This window comes from Grampus griseus, assembly GCF_964374135.1.
Source record: "Grampus griseus genome assembly, chromosome: 8".
In the NCBI taxonomy this organism is placed as follows: Eukaryota; Metazoa; Chordata; class Mammalia; order Artiodactyla; family Delphinidae; genus Grampus; species Grampus griseus.
This window is the reverse complement of record NC_139002.1, coordinates 88,354,579-88,382,428: the sequence shown is the minus strand read 5'-3', so window position 1 is coordinate 88,382,428 and position 27,850 is coordinate 88,354,579. Positions and strand designations below refer to the sequence as shown.

Below are 27,850 nucleotides of genomic sequence, written 5' to 3'. Positions count from 1 at the left end.
TTGACGGCTGGACCTGCCCGCGCCGGCACCGCAACGCGCGCCTGTGGAGGACCGCCGCCAGGGGACGCCCACGCCCGGCTGGGCCGCTCTGTCTCCTCCCCTGCCCGCTCCCCGCCCCTCGCTCGCCCGGGCGAGCGGAGAAGGCGGAAGTAGGGGCATCCGCGGATGGGGCTCGGGCTTCCGGGGGATTCAGTAACGGCGGCCTTCGGGTCAAGAGATTGGCGTCCTGGCACCCTCGGCTTGGAGTGCGGTGCCTTTCTCTCCTGGCACCTTGGCTGAGTGGAGTCCTGCGGCCGGGCGTAGTCGGCGGCCCAGCGGACCGGAGTGGTGAGTCTCCTTCTGACGGCTCCCGGCGGTGGCGGCCTCTCTCCCCACGGGCTGGGATGCCTCCTCCTCTCCTGTTTCTCACTTGGGGACGCCGCCCCTGGCCCCTAGCTTCCCACGGGTTGGGGACGCCGCCTCCTCTCCCCTGGGTTCCCACAGGTTGGAGACGCCGCCCCCTGTCCCCTCACCTCTGCTCCGCCGGCCGGTGGGGACCACCTCCCCGGCTCACTCCATCCCCCAGCTGGAATCTCGCGCCAACTTTCTCGGCCCGACTTCCCCCACCCCGCGCATTCCCCTTCCCAGAAAAGGAAATCGCCTCCTGTATTTTCCTATTGCTCGGATGGTACCGGCTTAAAAAAATCCCTTTTAGGTTCTCAGCGACTCCCTCTGTCACTGTCATGGGAGAGCTATTTTTGGGTTCCCTGTTGAACTCAAATAGACGTCCCAGGCAGCAAGTATTTTTTTTTTTTGAAAGAAAAGGTTCAGCTGACACGAATGTTCCTCCCCCGCCCTTGCACGCGGCAGTTCTAGCGATTGTTCCAGACGCTGGGTTGATAAAGCTGTTCCTAGTATTTGGCTTCAGGGGAACTCCAGCTGAGTTAGGACTGTCTTGAATGTGAACAGAAACCACCTACAAATTTTAGGAGCTTCATACAACGTATAGTATTTGCGTGTTTTCTCTGGTTTCTCGGGAGTGTAAATCACTAAATGTCTTGCTACACAGGCATAGGAACAAGAAAAACTTGAAATTCTGAGTGTTGGCCTTGTGAACCTGGCCACTGGTATTTTATCCATTCCCTTGTGATTACTCGGGAAGGGAGAAGGGGCTTTTCTGATGTTGATATGGGAGTGGGGTGAGGACGCTGTGGCTTTTTTTGTGACTCAAGGAAGGAATGTGTCTCAGGCCCTTGTTGCCCATGTGATGATCAGAGTTTCAACCTGCACGCACTATATACATCACAGTATTTAAGAATTGTAACTTGAAGTCTTTTCTGTGACAAATTTGGATACGTGATGCTGATAAATTTTTGGCCACTTAGATTTTGAAAGAAGTTCAAATCTTTGCCTCCTGGAGGAGAACAAATCATCCCTAGGAAAGGGAATGTCCCCTCAAATTTATGTTCAAAAATAAGGCATAGTAGTTGACTCTTTTGCAGCACCTTCGCCATTGCAGCCCTTTTGCAGGTCTTTGCAATTTTAAGAATAGATCTTAAGGATTTGGTAAATAGTTCTTGTTTCTAAAGCTAGTAGCAAATTAAAGGTAATTTCTCAGTGTTTTGTATTATGTGGTTTTACTTTAAAACTTAAAATTGACCAGTTCAAGACATAACTTACTGATTTTTTAGCTTGGTACGTTTCTCTCATTAGCATCTGTTGATCTTAAAGGAACAAAGTTTTGTGTATCGCTCTACTCCCCTTCCCACAAGATACTTAACAGTATACTCTTTGGAGCATAATATATAACCCCATACTAATAGGTGAATTTAAGCCATGATTTCTTATAAGGCTATTTTTGATATTCATTTTGCAGTCAAAATAAGTTGGCAGTGGTTACATCCCACAATATTTAATTAACTCAGTGCTTACTGTACTAGATTCACAATTACAAAGAGGGAATTACAGTCATGAAGCTCTTAACGTACTAAGGAACCATTTAACCTTTGTGCTGTCTCTTCCATTAATTCATATAGAAAGCCACATGAATTCTGAATGTTAGAATAGAAAAGAGGCCAAAGAAATCTTTGAAGGTAAGAATATCTGTTTACTCTTATCTATTTTAGTTTATGTAAAGCCAAGCGTACCTCTGTAGCATCTCATGAAGTGGATACCTAAGGCACCATATGAGGTTAAAAAAAAAAATACTAATAAAGCATAGTATTTTCTACACGGTTGCCAGATCATCATCATCTTCTTTTTTTAAAAAATTATTTACTTATTTATTTTTGGCTGTGTTGGGTCTTTCGTTGCTGCACGAGGACTTTCTCCAGTTGCAGCCAGTGCGGGCTACTGTTCATTGCAGTGCACGGGCTTCTCATTGCGGTGGCTTCTCTTGTTGTTGAGCACAGGCTCTAGGTGCGCAGGCTTCAGTAATTGTGGCTCGCGGGCTAAATAGTTGTGGCTTGTGGGCTCTAGAGTGCAGGCTCAGTAGTTGTGGCCCATGGGCTTAGTTGCTCCGCAGCATGTGGGATCTTCCCCGACCAGCGCTCGAACCTGTGTCCCCTGCATTGGCAGGTGGATTCTCAGCCACTGCGCCACCAGGGAACCCCCCCAGACCATCTTCTATAGCTGACTCTAAGCACTTTTTGGGTTTTTTCTTGGTGTTAATTAAAATAGTTACTCACTGTAGTTAAGAAAGTGATTTTCAATTAAGTCATCACAGTCCCTAAAAGTAAAAGGAAAAAACGTTTTAACTTGCCAAAAAGAAAGAGTAAACCTAAAAATACTGAATGGCACTCAGAATACTGCTTTAGCTTAATTTTCCCTTTGTAGTATAGTTACATGGGACTACATACTGTAGACAGAGTGACTACCTAAAAAAGTTTATTTGAAAGATGAAAAGCTTCTGTATTACTTAAAGCATGAAAAATAATGGCATCTATATTTTTAAGAGTGCTCACTTTCATGTCTTGACACTGCATTCCTGCAGTGGAGTTCCTTTTAAGGAATTGTGACTGATTGGACAGATTTTCTTAGTAACACATTTGCTATAAAAGGTCTCTAAATCTAAAGACCTGCAAGTCTTTTGGACTGGATAGCAAGAGGGCAGTTTATCGACTATCCAATAAACTGAATTTTAACTGGACATTTGGGCAGAAAAGGTAGACTTAGCTCAGGGACTTTTGCTTTTGTCTCCTGGCTAGCATTTTGATATATGCTGTACAACCAAACGAATATTAATTTCTCAAAAGTGATTTTACTTTAAAAAAAAATGGTTAAGGTTTCGAAAGGTAACTATAAGACAAATACCGTATGCTAACACATATATATGGAATTTAAGAAAAAAAATGTCATGAAGAACCTAGGGGTAAAGAAGGAATAAAGACGCAGACCTCCTAGAGAACGGACTTGAGGTTATGGGGAGGGGGAAGGGTGAGCTGTGACAGGGCGAAAGAGAGTCATGGGCATATACACACTAACAAACGTAGTAAGGTAGATAGCTAGTGGGAAGCAGCCGCATGGCACAGGGATATTGGCTCGGTGCTTTGTGACAGCCTGGAGGGGTGGGATAGGGAGGGTGGGAGGGAGGGAGACGCAAGAGGGAAGACATATGGGAACATATGTTTATGTATGACTGATTCACTTTGTTATAAAGCAGAAACTAACACACCATTGTAAACCAATTATACCCCAATAAAGATGTTAAAAAAAAAAAAGGTAACTATACCTGGAATTATCAAAGGTATATAAAATGTGTTCTCATACTTACTCTGCTTTTGGGAGTGGGAATTATAAAGCCTTTGATATTGGATATCAAAACATATCATATTGGATAACCAGCATCTATCAGAAACTATAAAAAGTTATATACTTTTTGACCTAATAATTCTACTTCTAAGAAATTTAACTAAGGTAGTAATTGAACACAAAAATGTATATGGGAAGAAAAATAACAAAGGATATAAACCCTAGTATAGCATTACAGTGTTATCTAGCAACAGATTTGGAGGGTATAACAGGGGCCTTATAACCCCATCCTGGAGCACAGGCGTAATAACTAGTTCTGCTCTTTGCCATTATCTTGCCATCCCTTCCTCCTTATCAACTTGTACTGAGTCTTCCACGGGATTCTGCATTAGTTATAACAAGGCTTTGCAAACTGTTTTTAACTTTTCAAAAATATTATCGAAACTAAAAAAGTAGAACAAAACATGAGTTTTTCTTTACTGATTTTTTGGAATTCTGTCAACCCAACCTGATAACACTGGACAGCTCATGTTTAACAGAAGCTGTGGTCAGCATCTTAGTCTAGTGTAATAAAAATAAATGGAAAGAAATTTTAAATTCAGCTTTATAGACAAAGTTATCAAAACATAGACAAACATAGGATAGTACAAATTGCACAGGCTCTGGGTGAAGTAGTCTTGGGTTCTGATTCTAACTCTGTTTCTTATTAGTTGGGTAATCCTTGGCAAGTTACTTAGCCTTTTAAAGCTTCAGAGTTTCCACTTTGATAACCGGGGGGGGGCAATAAAATTGTTAAATAAAATAACTCTATAGAGGTACACATAATAACAACTCATTTTTACTTCCAGGCACAGTTCTAAGTGCTTTGCACATATTAACACATTTAATCCTCTCGGTAATTCTGAGGTGGATTCTTTTGTTACCCCCATTTACAGATGAGGAAACTGAAGCACAGAAAGGTTATATAGTTTGCCCAGGTCATACACCAAATGATGGAGACAAGAGTTAAACCCAGATCATCCGATTCCAGCATCTAAGCTCTTCACCACTTCATGATATTGCCTCTCCAGCCAGAACAGTGCTTCATCCTTTGTAGGTGGTCATCAAATGCTACTCAAAATCTTTTTGAGAAGAAGAAAAAGGTATCTATAGTGGTAAAAAATAGAGGATTACTGTCTTAACCCACTATTTGACATGGTGGCAGCCAGGATTTTTATATAAGAATGAGACAGGCGGGGGATACCTTGTCTACCATATTGGCTGGAGGCTTACATTCTGTTTTCTAGAACTCTGGTTGACGCTTGAACAACATAGGTTTGAACTGCATGAGTCCACTTATACATGGATTTTTTCCAATAAATACTACAGCACTACATTATCAGAGGTTGGTTGAATCAGTGGATATAGAACCACAGACACAGAGGGCAAGCTGTAACGTTATATGTGGATTTTTGACTGCGTGGGTGTCGGCACCCCAACCCCTGTGTTCAAGGGTCAACTGTATATCTGGTACATAGTGGGAATTTTCTATACATGTAATTACCTACAAGAGAGACCTGGTTAATTAGGCTGTGAACTGCTTTTAGACCTTAGCTTCTCACTTGTAAATTCTGGTAATGGTTTAGAATTTGAAAGCATCCCACCTACCATGAAAGCAATAGTTTTCCATAGGCAAACAAAACCTCACTTGTTTTTCCAGTCATTAGTAATGAAACATAGTCACTTGACATGACTGAAGGCACGAGGACATACAGATATACTTTTTCAATTCCGTTCTTTCTGTGTAATAGAAATTGCCACACTGAACATTTGGAGGTACAGTTGACCCCTTGAACAACACAGGTTTGAACTACACAGGTCCACTTAAATGCAAATTTTTTTCAATAAAGGATCTGTGGTTATTGACTCCGAGGATGTGGAACTTTGGGAACAGAGGGCCAAGTCGGATTTTCTATTGCTCGGGTGTCGGCCTCCCTAACACCTGCCTTGTTCAGGGCTCAACTGTAGTCAATAGAGTTTTAGATCTAGAAGAAGAAACTGAGATCCAAATGGTTAGTTGCCCAAAATCACATAACTAATAGTTTCTCATGATCATCTGATCCTTTGTGCATTGTTCGTCCTCACACTGCCTGCTGGTCGAGCTGTTCTCTTCAGCTCTGGATACTTGAAGGAAGTTCAGCAGCATAATTAAGTTCTTCAGCAGCTGCCTAATGAGCACCTGTTAGGTGAAAGCTCGTGCTGAGTACTGAGGAAATGAACATTCTTGAAACTGCAGTCATAGAAAACAGACATTTAAACAGATAATTATGCTAATTATTACAGTTGAGGTATGTTTCTTCTTTTAACCTTATATTCCATCCATCCTACTAGATCATGAACTCCTTAACTTGTAAAATAGTAGTCATGAAGCAAAGCTGAAAAAACTTTGAAAGTTTTCTGTAAATAATATTAACAGAGCTAATGTTTATCAACTAAAAGGTGGCTTGCATAGATAGCTATGATACGTGTGTGTGTGTGTGTGTGTGTGTGTGTGTGTATGTGTATGTATGTGTGTATGTGAAGGCATTTTTTGTCTTGCTATTTCTTCAGAGCAGTCGATAATCACCTTACTATGAGTCTGCTACACTGGGAAAACAGCTGTGGATCCAGCCAGTCTGAGAGCGACTGCTGTGCTGCCATGGCCGCCAGCTCCTGTGGTGCTGCAGCAAAAGATGACAGTGTGAGTGGAACTGCCAGCACAGTGAATCTTTCCAGCTCTTTTATGGAAGAGATCCAGGGATATGACGTGGAATTTGACCCACCCCTGGAAAGCAAGTATGAATGCCCCATCTGCTTGATGGCATTACGGGAAGCAGTGCAAACACCATGCGGCCACAGGTTCTGCAAAGCCTGCATCATCAAATCAATAAGGTACGTGAGCATAAGAATGAACCTATAACAACCAAATAGAACATTATTACATAGAACACGGGGCATCCCAAGAATAGTCTTATACATAAAAAGCTACTTCAGGAAGAAGAACACTGAACAGAAAACTGAGAAATTTACATTCTTATTCCAGTTCCTACTGTAGTATGAAAGGTAATTACTATGTCCTCCCCTCCTTTGACCCTCAGATAAATAAACAATAAGTAGCTACTTCTACTTAAAGCAGTTGTATTGTAGACTAGGGTGTGTCTCTAAGCTTTAAGAAAATAATTTAAAATAATGTACCTTAAATGATGATCCTACTAGAATACGATAATCTCAATGATAATCTCATTACAAATAATGCTGACTTTATGAGTAATCATTATTCTCATTTTAGCCACATTAAATTTTGTCTGCTACCTGCTGCCTATGGACAACTGTAAAATAACCAGTATTTTTAAAGAAAGTATTGATTGATGGCTCTGCCTTCATAATATATCCAGAATTCAATCCCTGCCTCACCCTGTTCTGAATCACCATCAACTCTCTCACAGGCCTCCCTACTTCCACCCTTGCCTTCTTCCAGGCTGTTCTCAATATAGCAGCCAGAATGAACCTGGTAAAATAAGTAAGATGATGTCATCTCTGCTCAGAGCATTGCAGCAGGTCGTCTGGGAGTAAAAGCCAAAGCCCTTGTAAGGCCTTATATGATAGGTCCGTAAATTTTCTGATCATCTCTCTATTAGGCTCCCCTCCCCTCTACCAATTCACTCTTTGCTGTTCCTTGAACTTGTGAAGCATGCTCTTGGGGAGTTGGCTTCAGCTGTTCTCTCTGCATCTTACTTCAGTTAACTGCTTAGTCAGTGCCCTTTTCTCCCTCCAGTGTGGCTCAGATCTCACCTTCTCGTAGGTACCTTGGCTACCCTGTTTATACCGCAGCATGCCTTTCCCCACCTCTTCCCACACTCTCTATCTCCCTTACCTACCTTTCTTTTTTTCTCTAACACTTTTCATATTTAAAAATATAGATAATTTGTGTGTTTATTGTCTGCTTGCTCACCTGGAGTATAAGCTCCTTGAGAGCAGGGGTTGAGATCTATTTTAGTTCTTGATATTTCCTAAGTGCCAGGAGTAGCACCTGATACATAGTAGGTGCTCAGTAAGTCATGATTGCATCAACTGAACAAAAGTAGATGGGGTTTCCACAAATGATTAAAATTCATCTCCTAAGAAATAGATACATTTTACTATAATTCAAAAGTTAGATGGGAATATTTTTAGGTGACTAAGGAGTTCTATACAGGACAAAAAAAATGGAAGAAGTGGGGGAATTTTAGGTTCTTAAACTAATAAGCATCTAGTCATATTGGTGAAATCATTTTTAAGTAGGTTAGCTGGCTGTTCATTCATCTTGTAAGTTTTTTTCTTTCGACTTTTTTTTTTTTTTTTTTTTGCGGTACGCGGGCCTCTCACTGCTGTGGTCTCTCCCGTTGCGGAGCACAGGCTCCGGACGCGCAGGCTCAGCGGCCATGGCTCACGGGCCCAGCCGCTCCACGGCATGTGGGATCTTCCTGGACCGGGGCACGAACCCGTGTCCCCTGCATCGGCAGGCGGACTCTCAACCACTGCGCCACCAGGGGGAGCCCTGTTGGGAGGTTTTTGATTACTGATTCACTCTCCTTACTAGTAATGTAGTCTGTTCAGATTTTCTGTTTCTTTATGGTTCAGTCTTGGTAGGTTGCATGTTTCTGGGAATTTATCCATTTCTTTTAGGTTGTCAGATCTGTTGCCATATAAGTGTTCATAGTAGTCTCTTTTGATCCTTTGTATCTGTGGTATCAGTTGTGATGTCTCCTCTTTCATTTCTGATTTTATTTGAGTCCTCTCTTTTTTTTTTCTTGTTAGTCTAGCTAAACTTTTCTATAAAATTTGAATTTGTGGTAACTACATCCATACTTGGGAATTGGCTTAACTTAAGTTGCAAGGGAGCATGTGTCTTGTTTCAATTTGGGGGAAAAATATGTTACCCAATGGTGAATTGGCAATATCTCTCTAGAGTTGTTCTCATCCTCCACACTACTGGCATTTTGAGCCAGATACTTCTTTGTTGTAGAAGAATGTCCTGATGTTGTCGGGTGCTTAACAGCGTTCCTGGCCTCTGCTCACTGGATGGTGAAATAGCCCCACTTTCCCAGTTGTGAGACCCAGAGTGTCTCCAGATGTTGCCGGATGTCCCCTGTGGTCAAAATTGCCCTAGTTGAGACCACTGGTTTAGGGTATACATGAGAGCAGTGTTAAAGGCTCACCTTTTTTTTCTGTTTATAATGATTTTCAATTTATATTGTATTTAGGTAGAAATAGGACCATATTATGGATCGTTGATTTTCCTGTAGGTGAAGATGTACAGAAAAACCCAAGTGTCACCCATGCCCAGGAAGGTAGCTAATCTTTAGCAGTTTTTTAATAGCAAGATATTCATGAAAATAGTGGAACAATGGTCTGAAAAGGAAGTAAAACCTACAAAAGGAAGTGTGAGGCTTTTTTTTTTTTCTATCTCCCTCTAAGCTAGAAATGACCACTTACTTCAACTTTAATGTTCTTAAAGGAATGGCTCGGAAATTTCTCATCGGTTATAGTCATTCGGAGAATCAAAAGGCAGCATCTCAATCCAATTCCATTTTCCTTTGGAGTGATTGCTAATGCGGTGGATAATGGTTTCCAGTTTACTTTGAAAGGTTCTTATTTTCTCTTAGATATCAATCACTTACGTTTGGGGAATATATTTCAATAAACTTGTTTACGTCCCTGGTTCTCAAAAAATATTCGACAGTAGGATAATATCATGCAGTGTGAGAGAAGCCCTATAAAGACTGACTATGTCGGTCACATTTTGTAGTTCTAAGGCATTTGACAGCAGACTCCCATTTTCAACAACTTCACGTGCACAAGAACCACCACTGTTGCTTTACACGTAGGAGGTGTGCAACAAATGTTTGAGTGATTGACGCTCTGTAGCCTATCTGACCTGCCACATTTCGTGAGTGAAGATTGAAACATCCCAAAAAGTTAAAGGGGAATGACAGACCCAAGCTTCCTGGGGTAGTTTTTCCCATCGTAAGGTAGAATAAACCATTGGGAAGCAGGACATAGAGGTCCTTTAACTCCTGATTACGTTGTATGTACCCTAGACATAAAAATAAAGGAAACCTTTGTTGCCCGTGAGCCAGTGTTGATGACTGTTCAAAGTAAACCTTAAAATGTGGCCTCCTGGGGCTACTTACTGCTAATTGGTTAATTTTTACTTATGACTAATAACTATAGACATGTTATTAGTATATTCTGAGCAGCATATAATTAGTTACATATCCCTAGTATGTTGAATAGCTGCTGATAGAGGCCTGCTAGACTGCCAAAATTCCCATCCTTAACTTTCACTTCATTTGTGTTGTTCAAAATATGATTTTATTCAATTTCTAATTTTTTGGTTGAAATCTATCCCACAATCTAAAATCCCATACTAGTTTTTGATAGATAATCCATATGGTGCTAGTTGTATCCATTTCATAAAAGAATGGTTCATAAACTGTCTGTAAAAGGACAGTTTATTTTAGTGATATTATACAATATAATGTGTTCATTTATTTTCTATAGGAAATAAGTAGAGAATTTATATGTGGTGAATTAAAGTTGTGTGTATTTTCTAATGTGAATGTTTAAAATCTACCAAATAATATGTATTTTATTTGTTTCTTTTAGGGATGCAGGTCACAAATGTCCAGTTGACAATGAAATACTGCTGGAAAATCAACTATTTCCTGACAATTTTGCAAAACGAGAGATTCTTTCTCTGATGGTGAAGTGTCCAAATGAAGGTTGTCTGCACAAGATGGAACTGAGGCATCTTGAGGTATTAAAGTTATTTTCTAGCTGTTAGCATATAGGCAGGGAAGTTCCTAGAGAATAGGAACTTTGCTGTGTCCATCTGGATATTGCCAGTGCCTAGCATATAGTGATTGGTTAGCAAATTCTTGCTGAATTGATACCAACCCTTTCCCTTTCATTATTGAGTATAAATATGAGTAGAAACTAGAAATTTCTTTTTCCATCTACTCTGGCTTTGCCCCAGTGATGATAAAAAATAAATCAGTATTCTATAAGTTTTTTGGGTGAGCATTATCTGCAATAAAACTGAAGAGCATTTTAAATACAAGTGTCACATTTTAATTCCATAGCTTCATTTCTCTCATTTTGAAATAAGCAGCAAGTCACATGTAGCCATCATCTTAGCGCCATCGTCTTAGCACCCTCATACTTTTTTCTCTGGTTTTCTAAATTATTCATTTTATTATGAACTATAATATAGTTCTCCTATAGCTTGAGATTAACTGAATCCACGAGATAAAATAATTTGCTTTTAAATTAATCAGTCCTTAGTGTGGTAGTTTTACAAGAAGTTAAATATTGCTTATGTTCCATTTGAAATTAAGCATTTAAAATATATTTGTAACTTGCCCCCTTTACTTAGCTCCTTTTGGAGGAGCGGCCTTTCGACACTACTAAATTGATAATGAGAAAATCTGACTTCTTTCCAACTCTCTTCCCTAATTGGATACATGAACCTGAAAAGTCACATCCTTTGTATAAACTTTCCATTCACAACCATTCTTTGGAAAAAACCCATTAAGGCCTTCATATTGTGGTTCTGTGGTGTGTACTAAACAAAGTAGGTTCAGTGGACAATTCTATAGAAGAGAACAGTATATTCTTTGAAGAGATTATATTTAGATTTCTTAAGGATTGGCAAATACTAATTGATAATTTTTTTCCATCATAGGATCATCGAGCGCATTGTGAGTTTGCTCTTATGAATTGTCCCCAATGCCAACGTCCCTTCCAAAAATGCCAACTTAATATTCACATTGTCAAGGAGTGTCCAAGGAGACAGGTTTCTTGTGTAAACTGTGCTGTATCGATGGCATTTGAAGATAAAGAGGCATGTACTAACTTGGATTTGTTAATTCCACTACTATTTTTTTTTTAATGTACAGTGGAGGGGGTTAGCAGTAGATGAAGATGTTAATCCAGTTCTGAGTCTGTATTATAAGTTGTGAGAAGACTGATTTTTTAAGAAAGTAAGTTCAATAAACCATTCTAGTAAATGAGTGTAGAGTTTATATTTTCATCTCTTTCTGAGAAAGCATTGTTTCTACTGCTTACTACAGTAGTAGATCTACAAGTAACAAGTTTTTAGGAAAGGTATATGCTGATCTGTTTCCCTATGTGATATTTTAATGACCAGTCTTGGATTAGAGACAAATAAATAAAAGAATTACTGTATAAGACTTATATTTTTCTCTTTAAAAAAGAGAATGAGTGGTTAAAACTTTTAGGAGATTAAGTTAAATCCTACAAAGTGTGTTCCTTTGGTGATAATTCATCAAAACATATGATGAATTCACTTATCTGTACTTATGTTATACTTCAATTAAAACATTTATTTTTAAAAAGAAACTTCATGGCACTTGACAGCGTCATGATCATAGAATATTTTTCCCATTTATAAACTGGGATGTAGAGAGATTAAGTAATTTTATGTTAATATTATCAATGGCAAAGCTAGCACTGAGATCCTAGATCCTGGATCCGTATCCTGTGTCCCTTTTACTAAAATAGAGTACATACAATTTATGTTCTTTTGTAACTATTAAGATACTTCCTTAAACTGTATTTCTTACAAATTTATCTTGTTAATTTTCCCTACTTTCTTACGAGATCAAGCATATTATGCTCTTTAAGTTGATGAATTATTCAAAAAAATGTCAGCTAACTTGCTAAAAAGTCTGAGGCATAATTAGAGCAAATTGGTGTCTTCTTAAACTTCAGTAAATTAAATGGACCTAACCAGAAGGGTTAATTATTTCTTAAATTTTTTGTATTCTAGAAAACAAGGCTCACCTTTCTGGGGCCTTTGAGAACATGGGCCTCCTGCCCTAATCATGCTTCTGTTCTTTACCCTCCTGATAAGAGTTTTAATTGAATCATGCTGCTGCTGGAAGTTTTTGGAAAGGTGTCTTTGGAGAATTATAATGTTGTTAAATGATGCTCAAACAGTCACAGATGCATCTTTTGTATACTATCATATTCTGTTAAAGAGCTGGAGGGTGAGATGAATCTCATTACTACACTGGCAAAGGGAGAGAAAATAACCTTTATAGATTATTCTCACATTTTTGTTTTACACACATCAAAAAAAAAATAGGTTGGTGTTGCCTTTTCAGGTTTTCTCACTTTTTTTCTTATATTTCTTTAATAAAATTTAGATTCATGACCAGAACTGTCCTTTGGCAAATGTCATCTGTGAATACTGCAACACCATGCTCATCAGAGAACAGGTATAATGATTCCCTTTCATAAATCAGTATTTCCATAAACAGGTTAAAGAAGTGAATTAGGTTTTTAACTGAAAATTTAAATCAGTAAGGCAAAATGAACACAGGTTGAAGAAGAATTAAAACTATGTGAATTTTAAATGCAAATCAGAATCACAATGAGGTATCACCTCACACACTATCATCAAAAAGTCTACAAATAATATTCTGGAGAGGGTGTGGGGAAAAGAGAACCCTCCTTCACTGTTGGTGGGAATGTAAATTGGTGCAGCCACTATGGAAAACAGTATGGAGTTTCCTTAAAAAACTAAAAGTAGAACTACCATATGATCCAGCAATCTCACTCATGGGCATATATCCCCAAAAGATGAAAACTCTTAATTTGAGAAGGTACACGGGGAATTCCCTGGCGGTCTGGTGGTTAGGACTCTGCGCTTTCACTGCCGAGGGCCCAGATTCAGTCCCTGGTCGGGGAACTAAGATCCTGCAGGTTGTGCGGCACGGCCAAAAAAAAAGAAAAAAGAAAAGGTACATGCACCCCAGTGTTTATAGCAGCATTATTTATAATAGCCAAGACTTGGAAACAACCGATTGGTTTAAGAAGATGTGATATATATAGATAATAGAATATTACTCAGCCATAAAAAAGAATGAAATACTTCCATTTGCAGCAACATGGATGGACCTAGAGAATATTATACTAAGTGAAGTAAGTCAAAGACAATTGCTTTATGTTACCACTTATATATGGAATCTAAAAAATACAAATGAATCTTATATACGAAACAAATAGACTCACAGACTTAGAAAACAAACTTAGGGTTACCAAAGGGGAAAGGGAAGTGGGGAGGGATAAATTAGTATAGATTAATAGATACCAACTACTATACATAAAATAGATAAGCAACAAGGATATACATAACACAGTAGGGAACTATATTCAATACCTTGTAACAACCTATAATGGAAAGTAATCTGAAAAATATAAATATATACATAGCTGAATCACTTTGTTATATACTTGAAACTAACACAGTATTGTAAATCTGTATTTCAATTTTAAGAAAACTGAATTTTTTCAAATAATATAATGAATAATTTCAGAAAGAACAAAATACTCAGCCCTGAGTACTTAAAATTCCTAAGTCATTAACATAATACCTGTGTTTATATATATTCATAGAAGTTCCAAAGCCAAGTAATTTTTAGATAAAAATAATTTAAAATGCTCATTTAAACACCAGAAACTTTATAAGAAATATCAATACATCTTTAGACTCTGTGAAATAAGGATCTTAGGTATCCAGAAACCAGTTGAAAAAGTAAGAACAATGAAATAGAAGGAAACAAGTCTATTCAGTAGCAGGATGTTATTTGTAGCCATGTCCCCGAGGCATGCTGGGAGATTTTGAGATTTCCAGGATCTGTAGCCCCTCTGTTCAGTTGCCTGTAGACCACTGATGGGGCATCATCAGAAGTAGTAGTTATATTAGAAAACTATTCATTTTTTTTATTAATAGAGAAAGGAAAATTCCATCTGATTGCTATCTTCTGACATTTGGAGGGTTTACCCACAAAATATGAATATTAGTCACTAAATATTTATACACTCATGAAATCTGCAAACCCGGAGATCATAATTGATTACCTTACTAAGTAGGAACAAGCAAAACCTGTCCCTCAACTAAACTTTTCCATTCATTTGTTAAGAGTCCTTTAGGTTTTTTTCCAACAGGGCCTTAATTTGAAGGTGTAAGTAACTTTTTGCTTGTGAAGTCTCATCTCCCGGGTTTTGCTTTTTGCTCTGTTTTAATACTTAAAGGAAACCACACAGCACATCTAAAATCCAGCAAAAGTAAAACTTAATGTAGGAAAAAACCCTAGGTTTAGAGTCAGAAAAACCTAGATTTTAACCCTGACTGTGCCACTACTTGCCCACTGATCTCTGACAAGAAAGTGGACATTCTAGATCAGGGATCAGCAAACCAGCCCACCAGCCAAATCTGGCTGCTGCCTGCTTTTTAAAATAAGTTTTATTGGAACACAGCCATGCCCATGTGTTGTATGTGGCTGGTTTTGTGCCACAATGGTAGAGCTGAGTACTTGGGACAGACTCCATAGGGCTTACAAGGCTGAAAATATTTACTGTATGACCCTTCACAAAAAATTTTATTGACCACCTAGATTATGCGAAATGAAGGACTGGATTAAATGGTCTCTGATGTTGTTTCTGCTTGAAATATCTATGATTACAGCTAAACTAAATTTCTAAAGGAAATTTAGTACCACTTTCAAAGAACATGATTCTACATAATGGATCTTACCTTAAAGAATTTAGAGTCCCCAAATCAAAGCCTGAGACTTTCTTTAAAACCTTTATTAAAGTGCTTAAAATATCTTCTAACATCTGAGTCTCCCCATTGTAGTCAAAGCATGCGCAGGTTAACAAAAAGTAAGAAGATTTATGAAAGGTGGTCATGAGGGAAAGACAGGGTGCAGTCAGTGGCTCTAACGTATATAGTTTATTGAATAGGGATTCAGTGGCCTGGACCACAGTGAGAGTCTTAGTTGGGTCATGGTTGACATCAGAAGGTACTTTTTCTTTATAATGCCGCTAGAGGGTGCCAGTTCCCTGGCAATAGGAATAAATTCATTTTCTTGAAATGAATTTTGAGTGATTTGGGGGCATGGTATGAGACGTTGATATTTCCTTCCTTTGTGACTTTTGGAAGTAAATATCATTTTTTAAGTTGATAAAATACATTTTATGTTGATGCAAAGCCAGTCTAAATCAGCTAAGTCTCAATTATAAAATAAGCTTAACAGAGCTGCAAAACAACTTTTATATATATGCACTAGCCAATCTAAATCCAGCCAGGTATTGCTTTGAAGAGGCCCTTAGATACCTGGAGTTAATTTGAAAATGAAGAAAAAATTGGTTAAGAACATCATATTGCAGTTCCTGTTCAAGACAGCTATGTATTGGATTGGCCAAAAAGTTCGTTCGGGTTTTCCATAAAATGTTCGGAAAAACCCGAACGAACTTTTTGGCCAACTCAATATGATGCCTGTGAATTCACCTCCTCCCAAGAGTCTACAGCTACACATGGAACAACTTCCTCTTATAAAAACCTAAAAGGCTGGCTGAGTAATGACTACACATTAGGCAAATGAGAAGAAAATCACATCAAAGTGGGTAGGAAAGGCTAGGAAACAATCTCACCATATACCCACAAGCAGGAGGGAACTCAAACCCTGGAGCTTCTCCCTGAAGACTGAAGGGTCCAAACCCACTCCTCAGGCATTTCAACTTTTAAGACATACACTGGAGAGATAAGCTCCCCAAATATCTGACTCTGAAAACCAACAGGGCTCATGTTCCTAGACCCACCAGACTCTAGTGATCTTGGAAGCTGCTCTTTTTTTTTTTTCCTTTTTAACATCTTTATTGGAGTATAATTGCTTTACAATGGTGTGTTAGTTTCTGCTTTGTAACAAAGTGAATCAGCTACACATATACGTATATCCCCATATCTCCTCCCTCTTGCGTCTCCCTCCCACCCTCCCTATCCCACTCCTCTAGGTGGTCACAAAGCAGCAAGCTCATCTCCCTGTGCTATGCAGCTGCTTCCCACTAGCTATCTATTTTACATTTGGTAGTGTGTATACATCAATGCTACTCTCTCATTTTGTCCCAGCTTTCTCTTCCCCCTCCCGTGTGGTCAAGTCCATTCTCTGTCTGCATCTTTATTCCTGTCCTGCCCCTAGGTTCTTCAGAACCTTTTTTTTTTTAATTCCGTGTATATGTGTTAGCATACAGTATTTGTTTTTCACTTTCTGACTTCACTCTGTATGACAGACTCTAGGTCCATCAACCTCACTACAAATAACTTAATTTTGTTTCTTTTTATGGCTGAGTAATATTCCATTGTATATATGTGCCACATCTTCTTTATCCATTCATCTGTCAATGGACACAGGTAGCTTCCACATCCTGGCTATTGTAAATAGAGCTGCAGTGAACATTGTGATACATGCGTCTTTCTGAATTATGGTTTTCTGAGGATATATGCCCAGTAGTGGGATTGCTGTGTCGTATGGTAGTTCTATTTTTAGTTTTTTAAGGAACCTCCATACTGTTCTCCATAGTGGCTGTATCAATTTACATTCCCACCAACAGTGCAAGAGAGTTCCCTTTTCTCCACACCCTCTCCAGCATTTATCGTTTCCAGATTTTTTGATGATGGCCATTCTGACAGGTGTGAGGTGATACTTCATTGTAGTTTTGATTTGCATTTCTCTAATGATTAGTGATGTTGAGCATACTTTCATGTGTTGGCAATCTGTATATCTTCTTTGGAGAAATGTCTATTTAGGTCTTCGGCCCATTTTTGGATTGGGTTGTTTGTTTCTTTGATATTGAGCTGCATGAGCTGCTTGTAAATTTTGGAGATTAATCCTCTGTCAGTTGCTTCATTTGCAAATATTTTCTCCCATTCTGAGGGTTGTCTTTTCATCTTGTTTATGGTTTCCTTTGCTGTGCAAAAGCTTTTAAGTTTCATTAGATCCCATTTGTTTATTTTTCTTTTTATTTCCATTTCGCTAGGAGGTGGTCAAGAAGGATCTTGCTGTGATTTATGTCATAGAGTGTTCTTCCTATGTTTTCCTCTAAGAGTTTTATAGTGTCTGGCGTTACATTTAGGTCTTTAATCCATTTTGAGTTTATTTTTGTGTATGGCGTTAGGGAGTGTTCTAATTTCATTCTTTTACATATAGCTGTCCAGTTTTCCCAATACCACTTACTGAATAGGCTGTTTTTTCTCCGTTGTGTATTCTTGCCTCCTTTATCAAAAATAAGGTGACCATGTGTGCGTGGGTTTATCTCTGGGCTTTTGATCCTGTTCCACTGATGTATATTTCTGTTTTTGTGCCAGTACCATACTGTCTTGATTACTGTAGCTTTGTAGTATAGTTTGAAGTCAGGGAACCTGATTCCTCTAGCTCTGATTCTCTTTCTCAAGATTACTTTGGCTCTTTGGGGTCTTTAGTGTATCTATACAAATTGTGAAAATTTTTGTTCTAGTTCTGTGAAAAATGCCATTGGTAGTTTGATAGGGATTGCATTGAATCTGTAGATTGCTTTGGGTAGTAGAGTCATTTTCACAATGTTGATTCTTCCAATCTAAGAACATGGTATATCTCTTCATCTGTTTGCATCATTTTTAATTTCTTTCATCAGTGTCTTACAGTTTACTGCATACAGGTCTTCTGTCTCCTTAGGTAGCTTTATTCCTAGGTATTTTATTCTTTTTGTTGCAGTGGTAAATGGGAGTGTTTCCTTAATTTCTCTTGCAGATTTTTCATCATTAGTGTATAGGAATGCAAGAGATTTCTGTGCATTAATTTTGTGTCCCGCTACTTTACCAAATTCATTGAATTAGCTCTAGTAGTTTTTTGGTGGGATCTTTAGGATTCTCTATGTATAGTATCATGTCATCTGCAAACAGTGACAGCTTTACTTCTTTTCTGATTTGGATTCCTCTTATTTCTTTTTCTTTTCTGATTGCTGTGGCTAAAACTTCCATAACTATGTTGAATAATAGTGGTGAGAATGGACAACCTTGTCTTGTTCTGGATCCTAGAGGGGGTGGTTTCAGTTTTTCCCCATCGAGAATGATGTTGGCTGTGGGTTTGTCATATATGGTCTTTATAGTGTTGAGGTAGGTTCCCTCTATGCCTACTTTCTGGAGGGTTTTTGTCATAATGGGTGTTGAATTTTGTCACAAGCTTCTTCTGCATCTATTGAAATGATTATATGGTTTTTATCCTTCAGTTTGTTGATATGGTTTATCACATTGATTGACTTGTGTATACTGAAGAATCCTTGCATTCCTGGGATAAACTCCACTTGATCATGGTGTACGTCCTTTTAATGTGCTGTTGGATTCTGTTTGCTAGTATTTTGTTGAGGATTTTTGCATCTATGTTCCTCAGTGATATTGGCCTGTAGTTTTCTTTCTTTGTGACATCTTTGTCTGGTTTTGGTATCAGGGTGATGGTGGCCTCGTAGAATGAGTTTGGGAGTGTTCCTCCCTCTGCTATATTTTGGAAGAGTTTGAGAAGGATAGGTGTTAGCTCTTCTCTGAATTGATAGAATTTACCTGTGAAGCCATCTGGTCCTGGGCTTTTGTTTGTTGGAAGAGTTTTAATCACAGTCTCAATTTCAGTGCTTGTGATTGGTCTGTTTATAATTTCTATTTCTTCGTGGTTCAGTCTCGGAAGGTTGTGCTTTTCTAAGAATTTGTCCATTTCTTCCAGGTTGTCCATTTTATTGGCATATAGTTGCTTGTAGTAATCTCTCATGATCCTTTGTATTTCTACAGTGTCAGCTGTTACTTCTTTTTCATTTCTAATTCTATTGATTTGAGTCTTCTCCCTTTTTTTCTTGATGAGTCTGGCTAATGGTTTATCAATTTCGTTTATTTTCTCAAAGAACCAGGTTTTAGTTTTATTGATCTTTGCTATTGTTTCCTTCATTTCTTTTTCATTTATTTCTGGTCTGATCTTTATGATTTCTTTCCTTCTGCTGACTTTGGGGTTTTTTTGTTCTTCTTTCTCTAATTGCTTTAGATGTAAGGTTAGGTTGTTTATTTGAGATGTTTCTTGAGGAAGGATTGTATTGTTATAAACTTCCCTCTCAGAATTGCTTTTGCTTCATCCCATAGGTTTTGAGTCATCGTGTTTTCATTGTCGTTTGATTCTAGGTATTTTTTGATTTCCTCTTTGATTTCTTTAGTGATTGGTTGGTTATTAAGTAGTGTATTGTTTAGCCTTCATGTGTTTGTATTTTTTACAGATTTTTTTCCTGTAATTGATATCTAGTCTTATAGTGCTGTGGTCCGAAAAGATACTTGATATGATTTCAATTTTCTTAAATTTACCAAGGCTTGATTTGTGACCCAAGATAATGATCTATCCTGGAGAATGTTCCATGAGCACTTGAGAAGAAAGTGTATTCTGTTGTCTTTGAATGGAATGTCCTATAAATATCAATTAAGTCCATCTTGTTTAATGTGTCATTTAAAGCTTGTGTTTCCTTATTTATTTTCATTTTGGATGATCTGTCCATTGGTGAAAGTGGGGTGTTAAAGTCCCCTTCTATGATTGTGTTACTGCCAGTTTCCTCTTTAATGGCTCTTAGCATTTGCCTTATGTATTGAGGTGCTCCTGTGTTGGGTGCATAAATATTTACAGTTGTTATATCTTCTTCTTGGATTGATACCTTGATCCTTATGTAGTGTCCTTCTTTGTCTCTCGTAACAGTCTTTATTTTAAAGTCTATTTTGTCTGATACGAGAATTGCTGCTCCAGCTTTCTTTTGATTTCCATTTGCATGGAATATCTTTTTCCCTCCCCTCACTTTCAGTCTGTATGTGTCCCTAGGTCTGAAGTGGGTCTCTTGTAGACAGCATATATACGGGTCTTCTTTTTGTATCCATTCAGCCAGTCTTCGTCTTTTGGTTGGAGTATTCAGTCCATTTACATTTAAGGTAGTTATCGATATGTATGGTCCTATTACCATTTTCTTAATTGTTTTGGGTTTGTTATTGTAGGTCTTTTCCTTCTCTTGTGTTTCCTGCCTAGAGAAGTTCCTTTAACATTTGTTGTAAAGCTGGTTTGGTGGGGCTGAATTCTCTTAGCTTTTGCTAGTCTGTAAAGGTTTTAATATTTCTGTCGAATCTGAATGAGATCCTTGCTGGGTAGAGTAATCTTGTTTGTAGGTTTTTCCCTTTCAGCACTTCAAATATGTCCTGCCACTTCCTTCTGGCTTGCAGTGTTTCTGCTGAAAGATCAGCTGTTAACCTTATGGGGATTCCCTTGTATGTTATTTGTTGTTTTTCCCTTGCTGCTTTTAATATTTTTTCTTTGTATTTAATTTTTGATAGTTTGATGAATATGTGTCTTGGCGTGTTCCTCCTTGGATTTGTCCTGTATGGGACTCTCTGCTCTTCCTGGACTTGATTAACTATTTCCTTTCCCATATTAGGAAAGTTTTCAATTATAATCTCTTCAAATATCTTCTCAGTCCCTGTCTCTTTCTCTACTTCTGGGACCCCTGTAATTCGAATGTTGGTGTGTTTAATATTGTCCCAGAGGTCTCTAAGACCGTCCTCAATTCTTTTCATTCTTTTTTCTTTATTCTGACCTGCAGTAGTTATTTCCACTATTTTGTCTTCCAGGTCACTTATCCATTCTTCTGCCTCAATTATTCTGCTATTGATTCCTTCTAGAGAATTTTTATTTCATTTATTGTGTTGTTTATCATTGTTTGTTTGCTCTTTAGTTCTTCTAGGTCTTTGTTAACTGTTTCTTGTATTTTCTCCATTCTATTTCTAAGATTTTGGATCATCTTTATTATCATTACTCTGAATTCTTTTTCAGGTAGACTGCCTGTTTCCTCTTCATTTGTTTGGTCTGGTGGGTTTTTACCTTGCTCCTTCATCTGCTGTGTGTTTCTCTGTCTTCTCATTTTGCTTAACTAACTGTGTTTGGGGTCTCCTTTTTGAAGGCTGCAGGTTTGTAGTTCCTGTTGTTTTTGGTGTCTGTCCCCAGTGGCTAAAGTTGGTTCAGTGGGTTGTGTAGGCTTCCTGGTGGAGGGAACTGGTGCCTGTGTTCTGGTGGATGAGGCTAGATCTTGTCTTTCTGGTGGGCAGGACCGCATCTGGGGGTGTGTTTTGGGGTGCCTGTGACCTTATTATGATTTTAGGCAGCCTCTCTGCTAATGGGTGGGGTTGTGTTCCTGTCTTGCTAGTTGTTTGGCATGGGGTGTCCAGCACTGTAGCTTGCTGGTCATTGAGTGGAGCTGGGTCTTAGCATTGAGATGGAGATCCCTGGGAGAGCTTTCGCCATTTGATGTGACATGGAGCCAGGAGGTCTCTGGTGGACCAGTGTCCTGAACTTGGCTCTGCCACCTCAGAGACACAGGCCTGACACCCACCCGAGCACCAAGACCCTACCAGTCACAGAGCTGTTCTCCCAGGTACCAAGCTGATCCTCTCACAATCATTTTACACTGAATCAGGCTTTTTCAAATGCCAATCTGATCATCTCATCAGCTACAGATATTTCAGTGACATCTTATTGTTCCTAATTATTCTTTCCAGTGGTGGACCAACAGTGGGGCAGGGAGAGTGGTTTGTCCAAGCTAAAATCCAGCTGGAGGATGTCCGTAAATATCATTTTAATCTTTGTGGGCTAACTGGTTTCTGTTGCAACTATTCACTCAGCCATTGTAACAAAGTCAGCCACTGACAGTATATGATTTTGTTTAGATGAAGTGTAACTCTTCATTTCAAGTATGATCTTGTCAAACTAGACTATGATATGCAGGGTAAAATATTTTTCAACCTTTGTTTTGGTTTTCAGATGCCTAATCATTATGATCTAGACTGTCCTACAGCCCCAGTTCCATGCACATTCAGTACTTTTGGTTGCCATGAAAAGGTAAGGTTTTTTTTTTTCCCTTTTAATTCTTGAATGTAGATCAAGAAAATTAAGTTATATAGTGTAGTGGAGGATACCAGTGGATTGGAGATGGCCAACACACATTGTTTATGTGGTCTTAAGCTCCAAGAAATTGGGACTCAGAGTATTAATTTTGAGAAATAGTTGGTGATGATAATGGGAGGTGTGATTGGGATCATATAGAGTGTACAGGAAAGAGAAGTAGAACAGGAAAGGAGCCATGAATGAACAGTCTCAGACGTTGATGAAACAGGCAAGGAGAAGTTATTGTTATGATCTCCAAAATTAGTTTCAAGACTTAGCGATCAGTTGTGTCAAATGTCGGAGAGGGAGCATTGTTTATGATAAGTTGATCTTTCTGGAGAGTGCGATTACACTTCGGCTTTTCCACTGTGCCTTTTTATCTGACTTTTTTACAGTAAGTATGTGTTTAATAATTAAAAAAATAAAATGAGCAAATAGTGTATAGTATGGTTACACTTTGTGAGAAAATTCTGTATTGTTTGTGTGCTTAGAGACAAAGACTTAAAGGAAATGTATCAAAATGTTAATGGTAGTTAGGTGAGATAATAGGTAACTTATTTTCTTTTTGATCATCTACACTTCCTATTTTTCTGTAATATGCATGAATTACCCTTACAATAAAAATTGTTATATGATTTTTTTTTCATATAACAGGCTATTCTTGATGATCTTAGAAGAGTATGAAGACAGGGAAGATTCCACTTTGCAACAGATTTGTAAAAATAAGTGAGGGATTGGGGGCAGGCAGTGCAGGTGGACTCCTCTTGGTTATAAAAGGAGAAGGGAGAAAATGATACTAGCTAGAGGGAGATACAAGATCAATAGAGAGGTTTGCCCCTTTTTTTAAACAGGAAAGACTTTACTAATTCTGTTCTGAGGGGAAGGGTTAAGAGGAGAGAATGTTTGAAAATAAAGGAGAAAGGGGATAGCTAAGCAGAATCTCTGAGGTGTTGAAAAGGGGCAGGTGCCAGTTAGAGCCCAGGTGAAGCATTAATCTAGGACAAGAGGAGAGTCAGCTCTGAATCAGAAAAGAAAGATGAGTATAGATCCTGATACTTTTACAGGTAGGAGGGAGGTTTTTTTCTGAGTCCCTGAACGATTATTCAGCAGATAGCCTCTCGGTTTTTCAGGGAATTAGGAGGCAAGATCATCTTACTGGATCAAGAATCTGATGAAATCAAAGAAGATTGTAGGGGATTGAGGGAAGTGATGACATGGCTTAAAAACCTTTTATTTGGCTTGGCTAGGTCCCTTTCCTGGTGCTCACGTCTCTGTTCCTAACCTAAGGCCTGTGCATGATTTTCAGATGCAGAGGAATCACTTGGCACGCCACCTGCAAGAGGATACCCAGTCGCACATGAGAATGATGGCCCAGGCTGTTCAGACTTTAAGCCTTGCGATAGCTCCCGCACCTCAGCGTGGCATGCTGCCATGTGATTCTGCCTCTCTGCCCCGGATTTCCTCTGGGTGTCACTCAGAGGTCCAGAATTTCCAAGAAACCATTCAACAGTTAGAGGGTCGCCTTGTAAGACAAGACCATCAAATCCGGGAGCTGACTGCAAAAATGGAAACTCAGAGCGCGTATGTAAGTGAGCTAAAACGAACTATTCGAACCCTTGAGGACAAAGTTGCTGAAATAGAAGCACAGCAGTGCAATGGAATTTACATCTGGAAGATTGGCAATTTTGGGATGCACTTGAAATCTCAAGAAGAGGAGAAACCTGTTGTCATTCACAGCCCCGGATTCTACACAGGCAAACCCGGCTACAAACTATGCATGCGCCTGCACCTGCAGCTACCGACTGCACAGCGCTGTGCCAACTACATATCCCTCTTTGTCCACACGATGCAAGGAGAGTATGACAGCCACCTCCCTTGGCCCTTCCAGGGTACGATACGCCTTACCATCCTTGATCAGTCTGAAGCACCTGTAAGGCAAAACCATGAAGAGATAATGGACGCCAAACCAGAGCTGCTTGCCTTCCAGAGACCCACAATCCCACGGAACCCCAAAGGGTTTGGCTATGTGACCTTTATGCATCTGGAAGCCCTAAGACAAAGAACCTTCATCAAGGACGACACGTTATTAGTACGCTGTGAGGTCTCCACCCGCTTTGACATGGGCAGTCTTCGGAGGGAGGGTTTTCAACCACGAAGTACTGACTTGGGGATATAGCATCCCCTCATTTGTTTAAGAAACAAAACAACAGAAAAAACATTTGGAGAAAACTTGCCCTGTTTTCAATAACATACAAACAAAAAAAGCAATGGGGAAGGTATACCCACCAGTGAATGTGGTTAGAGAGGTCACTTGCCACTTTCCTGTTAAAAATATCTGAAGCAGGGCTTCCCTGGTGGCGCAGTGGTTGAGAGTCCACCTGCCGATGCAGGGGACACGGGTTCGTGCCCCAGTCCGGAAAGATCCCACATGCCACAGAGCAGCTAGGCCCGTGAGCCATGGCCGCTGAGCCTGCGCGTCCGGAGCCTGTGCTCCGCAACGGGAGAGGCCACAACAGTGAGAGGCCCACGTTATCGCAAAAAAAAAAAAAAAAAAAAAATATCTGAAGCAGTTTTCTCGGGAATGTACGTGTTCCCTGCCTTTTAAAAATGGTTACACTCAAAGTGCCTGTGGCCTGTGGCAGCAGTTGTTTGTCTAGTAGGATATCTCTCTGTTTTATTTTCATGGGCTCTTGCTCCAGGGGGGTTTATTGTCAAACCCAGGTTAGGAGTAGTAAAGCTCAAACCTTTTAATAATAATGGACGTTCCATAAAATTTCCACGTATTCTTATAGTGTTAGATGCAATATATTAAGCTTGAGAATCACTACCGCCTCACGCTGGTGCCAGCGAGAATAATTATTATTCTTGAGTTCTCATTTTATTTGAACTCCTGTAGATTTCAGAGGATTTGAACCATAATCCTTGGAAAGTTTAAGTTCTCATTAACCCTGTTTTTTCCGCCTGCAGGGTGTTTTTAAGGATATTCAGGGACTAGTTTAAACCCTAAATATAAGCTTACTAAGTGTGGATATGTTGTTTGTTGAATAATTCTTGTTTCATTGTACCTTGCTTATTTACTTGAGGCTACAAAGTAGCATCTTGTCCAGAGTTTAGAACTCTGAGAACCATATGGAAACCAGCTGCTGGGTGTTATGCTATAAATCCCTTTTGTCTATTCCAGGCAGAGTGAATTCCACAGCCCTACCTATGTTCTCTGTTGCCTAATGGTTGTAGGACAAGGAGATGCACACACATAATCACCAACAAAAATTTTAAATGGCTCAACTAGTCAACCAATAGGGCAGCTCATTGGTGGTGAGAAAAGCTATTTGAGCCAGAAATTTTCAGCTCTTTTGAACACTTTCTGGTTTAGTTCAATTAATGGAAGAAAATTACTGTCCTAAATGCAGAATTTCTTAATACTTGGGAGATCATTGGTGTACCTGAGAGGTCACCAAACCAAGGTTGGAAGTCATAGTGATTATATCAGGACTTGGCTGGAGCGGGTGGCTTTAGTCCCACAGTTCATACCTGAGGAGGATCACGTGGAATGTATTGAAGTGGTCAGTTGTTCCTAACAGGGAGGGATGGGTTTTGTGCCACTAGATACTTGTTAAAAGCCTTAGATACTAAAGATTATGGTGAAATGTAGTTCTCAGGGAGTCCCGCAACTAGTACAGGCTCTTATGAAGAATCTGAGAGGACCCCTACACCATGCTGTTTACACAAGATTGTTTAAAGTTGTCTGAGGTAGTCCTGCAACTCCAGAGAGGCCAAATCAGAGCCCCTGGCCGGTGTTCAAGATCAGCCTTCATTTCAAGAGGAAGCCAAGAGACCGTGCAAAGGAATGGTCTCGGTTCCGGGCAGACCCAGCAAGTGCCACTCTGACCTTTCCCTTTACTTTTCTGTCTACTCTCCTTACCCACCCCACATCCAGGCTCCTGCTCTGGTGGGTTTATTCTGTAAAGTGGGGGAAAGAAAAGGTCATACAGGGACCCTGTTCCCACTGCCACCATCAGCGGCAGCTGCCCGTCGCTAGCTCACAGTTGGCTTGCTGACAGTTTGTGCTCCGTGGCCCCTGAGCTCTGCAGCCAGCTCCCGAGGATCACTGCGGCACGGCCCTCTAGGTGAGGAGCCCGGCACCGCTGCTGTTCCTGTGATGGTTTTCCAGAAATAAATTGCTGTCCAGTTCCATGTGAAAAATAAATGGCAGTTACTCTTGTATAGAAACAAAAAAGCCTGGAGGAAATATACTAAACTCTTTTTGATGACTTATTTTCTTCTTTGTGCTTTCTTACATGTTTTATATTTTTTTACAGTAAACACGTCCTTTTCTCGGAGAAAAAAATGTTGCCACAAAACATTCAACCCTCACAGAGAAGGAAATAGCATTTAAAAGCTTCCTGGTCAAATTTCTATTAAAAGCATGGCTGTGCATTAGGTACTGAGGCGAGCCATTTCCTGCTTTGGTTATGTTATTTTTTTCTACTAACTTGGGAGCCTTAATCCAAACAAAAACAGTTTTTTGCCTCACTTCAACTTTTAGCTTCAGGTTTCGCTGAAGGAGTTGAATTAGCTATTTCTAAGGTCCATGCCAACCATAAAATTCTGTTTTAAGAAATGAAGTGCTAACCAGCAGAAGGTTGGCAATATCTACAAGAGGATTTTGCCAGTAGAAAAATTGCTTTATTTTTTTTGCTGACATAATACTTCAATTTAGTATCAATTTAGGGTCTCCTTTTAATTTGAACAATTTTTTTTAACCCCCAACATTTGGCATTTTGTAATAAACCTGCCACTTATTTTATACTGGTCGTTCATTGTGAATATAGAGTAAAAGTAATGGTCAAACTCTCCATATATAAACTTTTGGTGACTTCAACTCAGAATCCACTCTTAGCTGGAAAGTGGCTCTCTTCCGTTCATTTTTCAAACCTCCTGCCTCACTCTGCAACATGCTGGTTTCACCCAGTTGGCTAACAAGTATTTGAGCTGTGTATTTATGTTTTATTAACCTTTTAACATTTATCTTTGGACATTGCTTTTGGACATTGTTAAATTAAAAATAAATTGTTTTTTTCTTTTCCCAGAGGTGTCCAACCCAGTGTTGGATGAAACTTGCTGCAGGTCATACCCTTTGTTATTGGAAAACAAAGTCAGGATGTTGTGGTAGTTTGGTAGTTTTTTACTGTCTGTTAGCGGTTGCAGCAATGACAGTTTCTGGCTGTACTACAAAATGATTAAACTTTTATTGGGGGGAATAAAAATAGAAT

At 39.2% G+C, this 27,850-nt stretch overlaps 1 protein-coding gene across 3 annotated transcripts; it reads left to right on the top strand.

Moving 5' to 3' along the window:
- Positions 1-171: 171 nt before the first annotated feature.
- TRAF6 (TNF receptor associated factor 6) lies at positions 172-27,565 on the top strand. 3 transcript variants are annotated; one of them, XM_082660964.1, is made up of 9 exons: positions 172-327; positions 2,016-2,072; positions 4,665-4,871; positions 6,319-6,639; positions 10,396-10,546; positions 11,474-11,632; positions 12,960-13,031; positions 22,455-22,532; positions 23,884-27,565. In XM_082660964.1, the coding sequence occupies exons 3-9, from the start codon at positions 4,837-4,839 to the stop codon at positions 24,751-24,753; spliced, it is 1,686 nt and encodes a 561-aa protein (XP_082517090.1). In that variant the 5' UTR covers positions 172-327; positions 2,016-2,072; positions 4,665-4,836; the 3' UTR covers positions 24,754-27,565. The 3 variants fall into 3 exon arrangements, with proteins under 3 accessions (XP_082517090.1, XP_082517091.1, XP_082517092.1); XM_082660965.1 differs by lacking the exon at positions 2,016-2,072; XM_082660966.1 differs by lacking the exons at positions 2,016-2,072; positions 4,665-4,871.
- Positions 27,566-27,850: the final 285 nt, after the last annotated feature.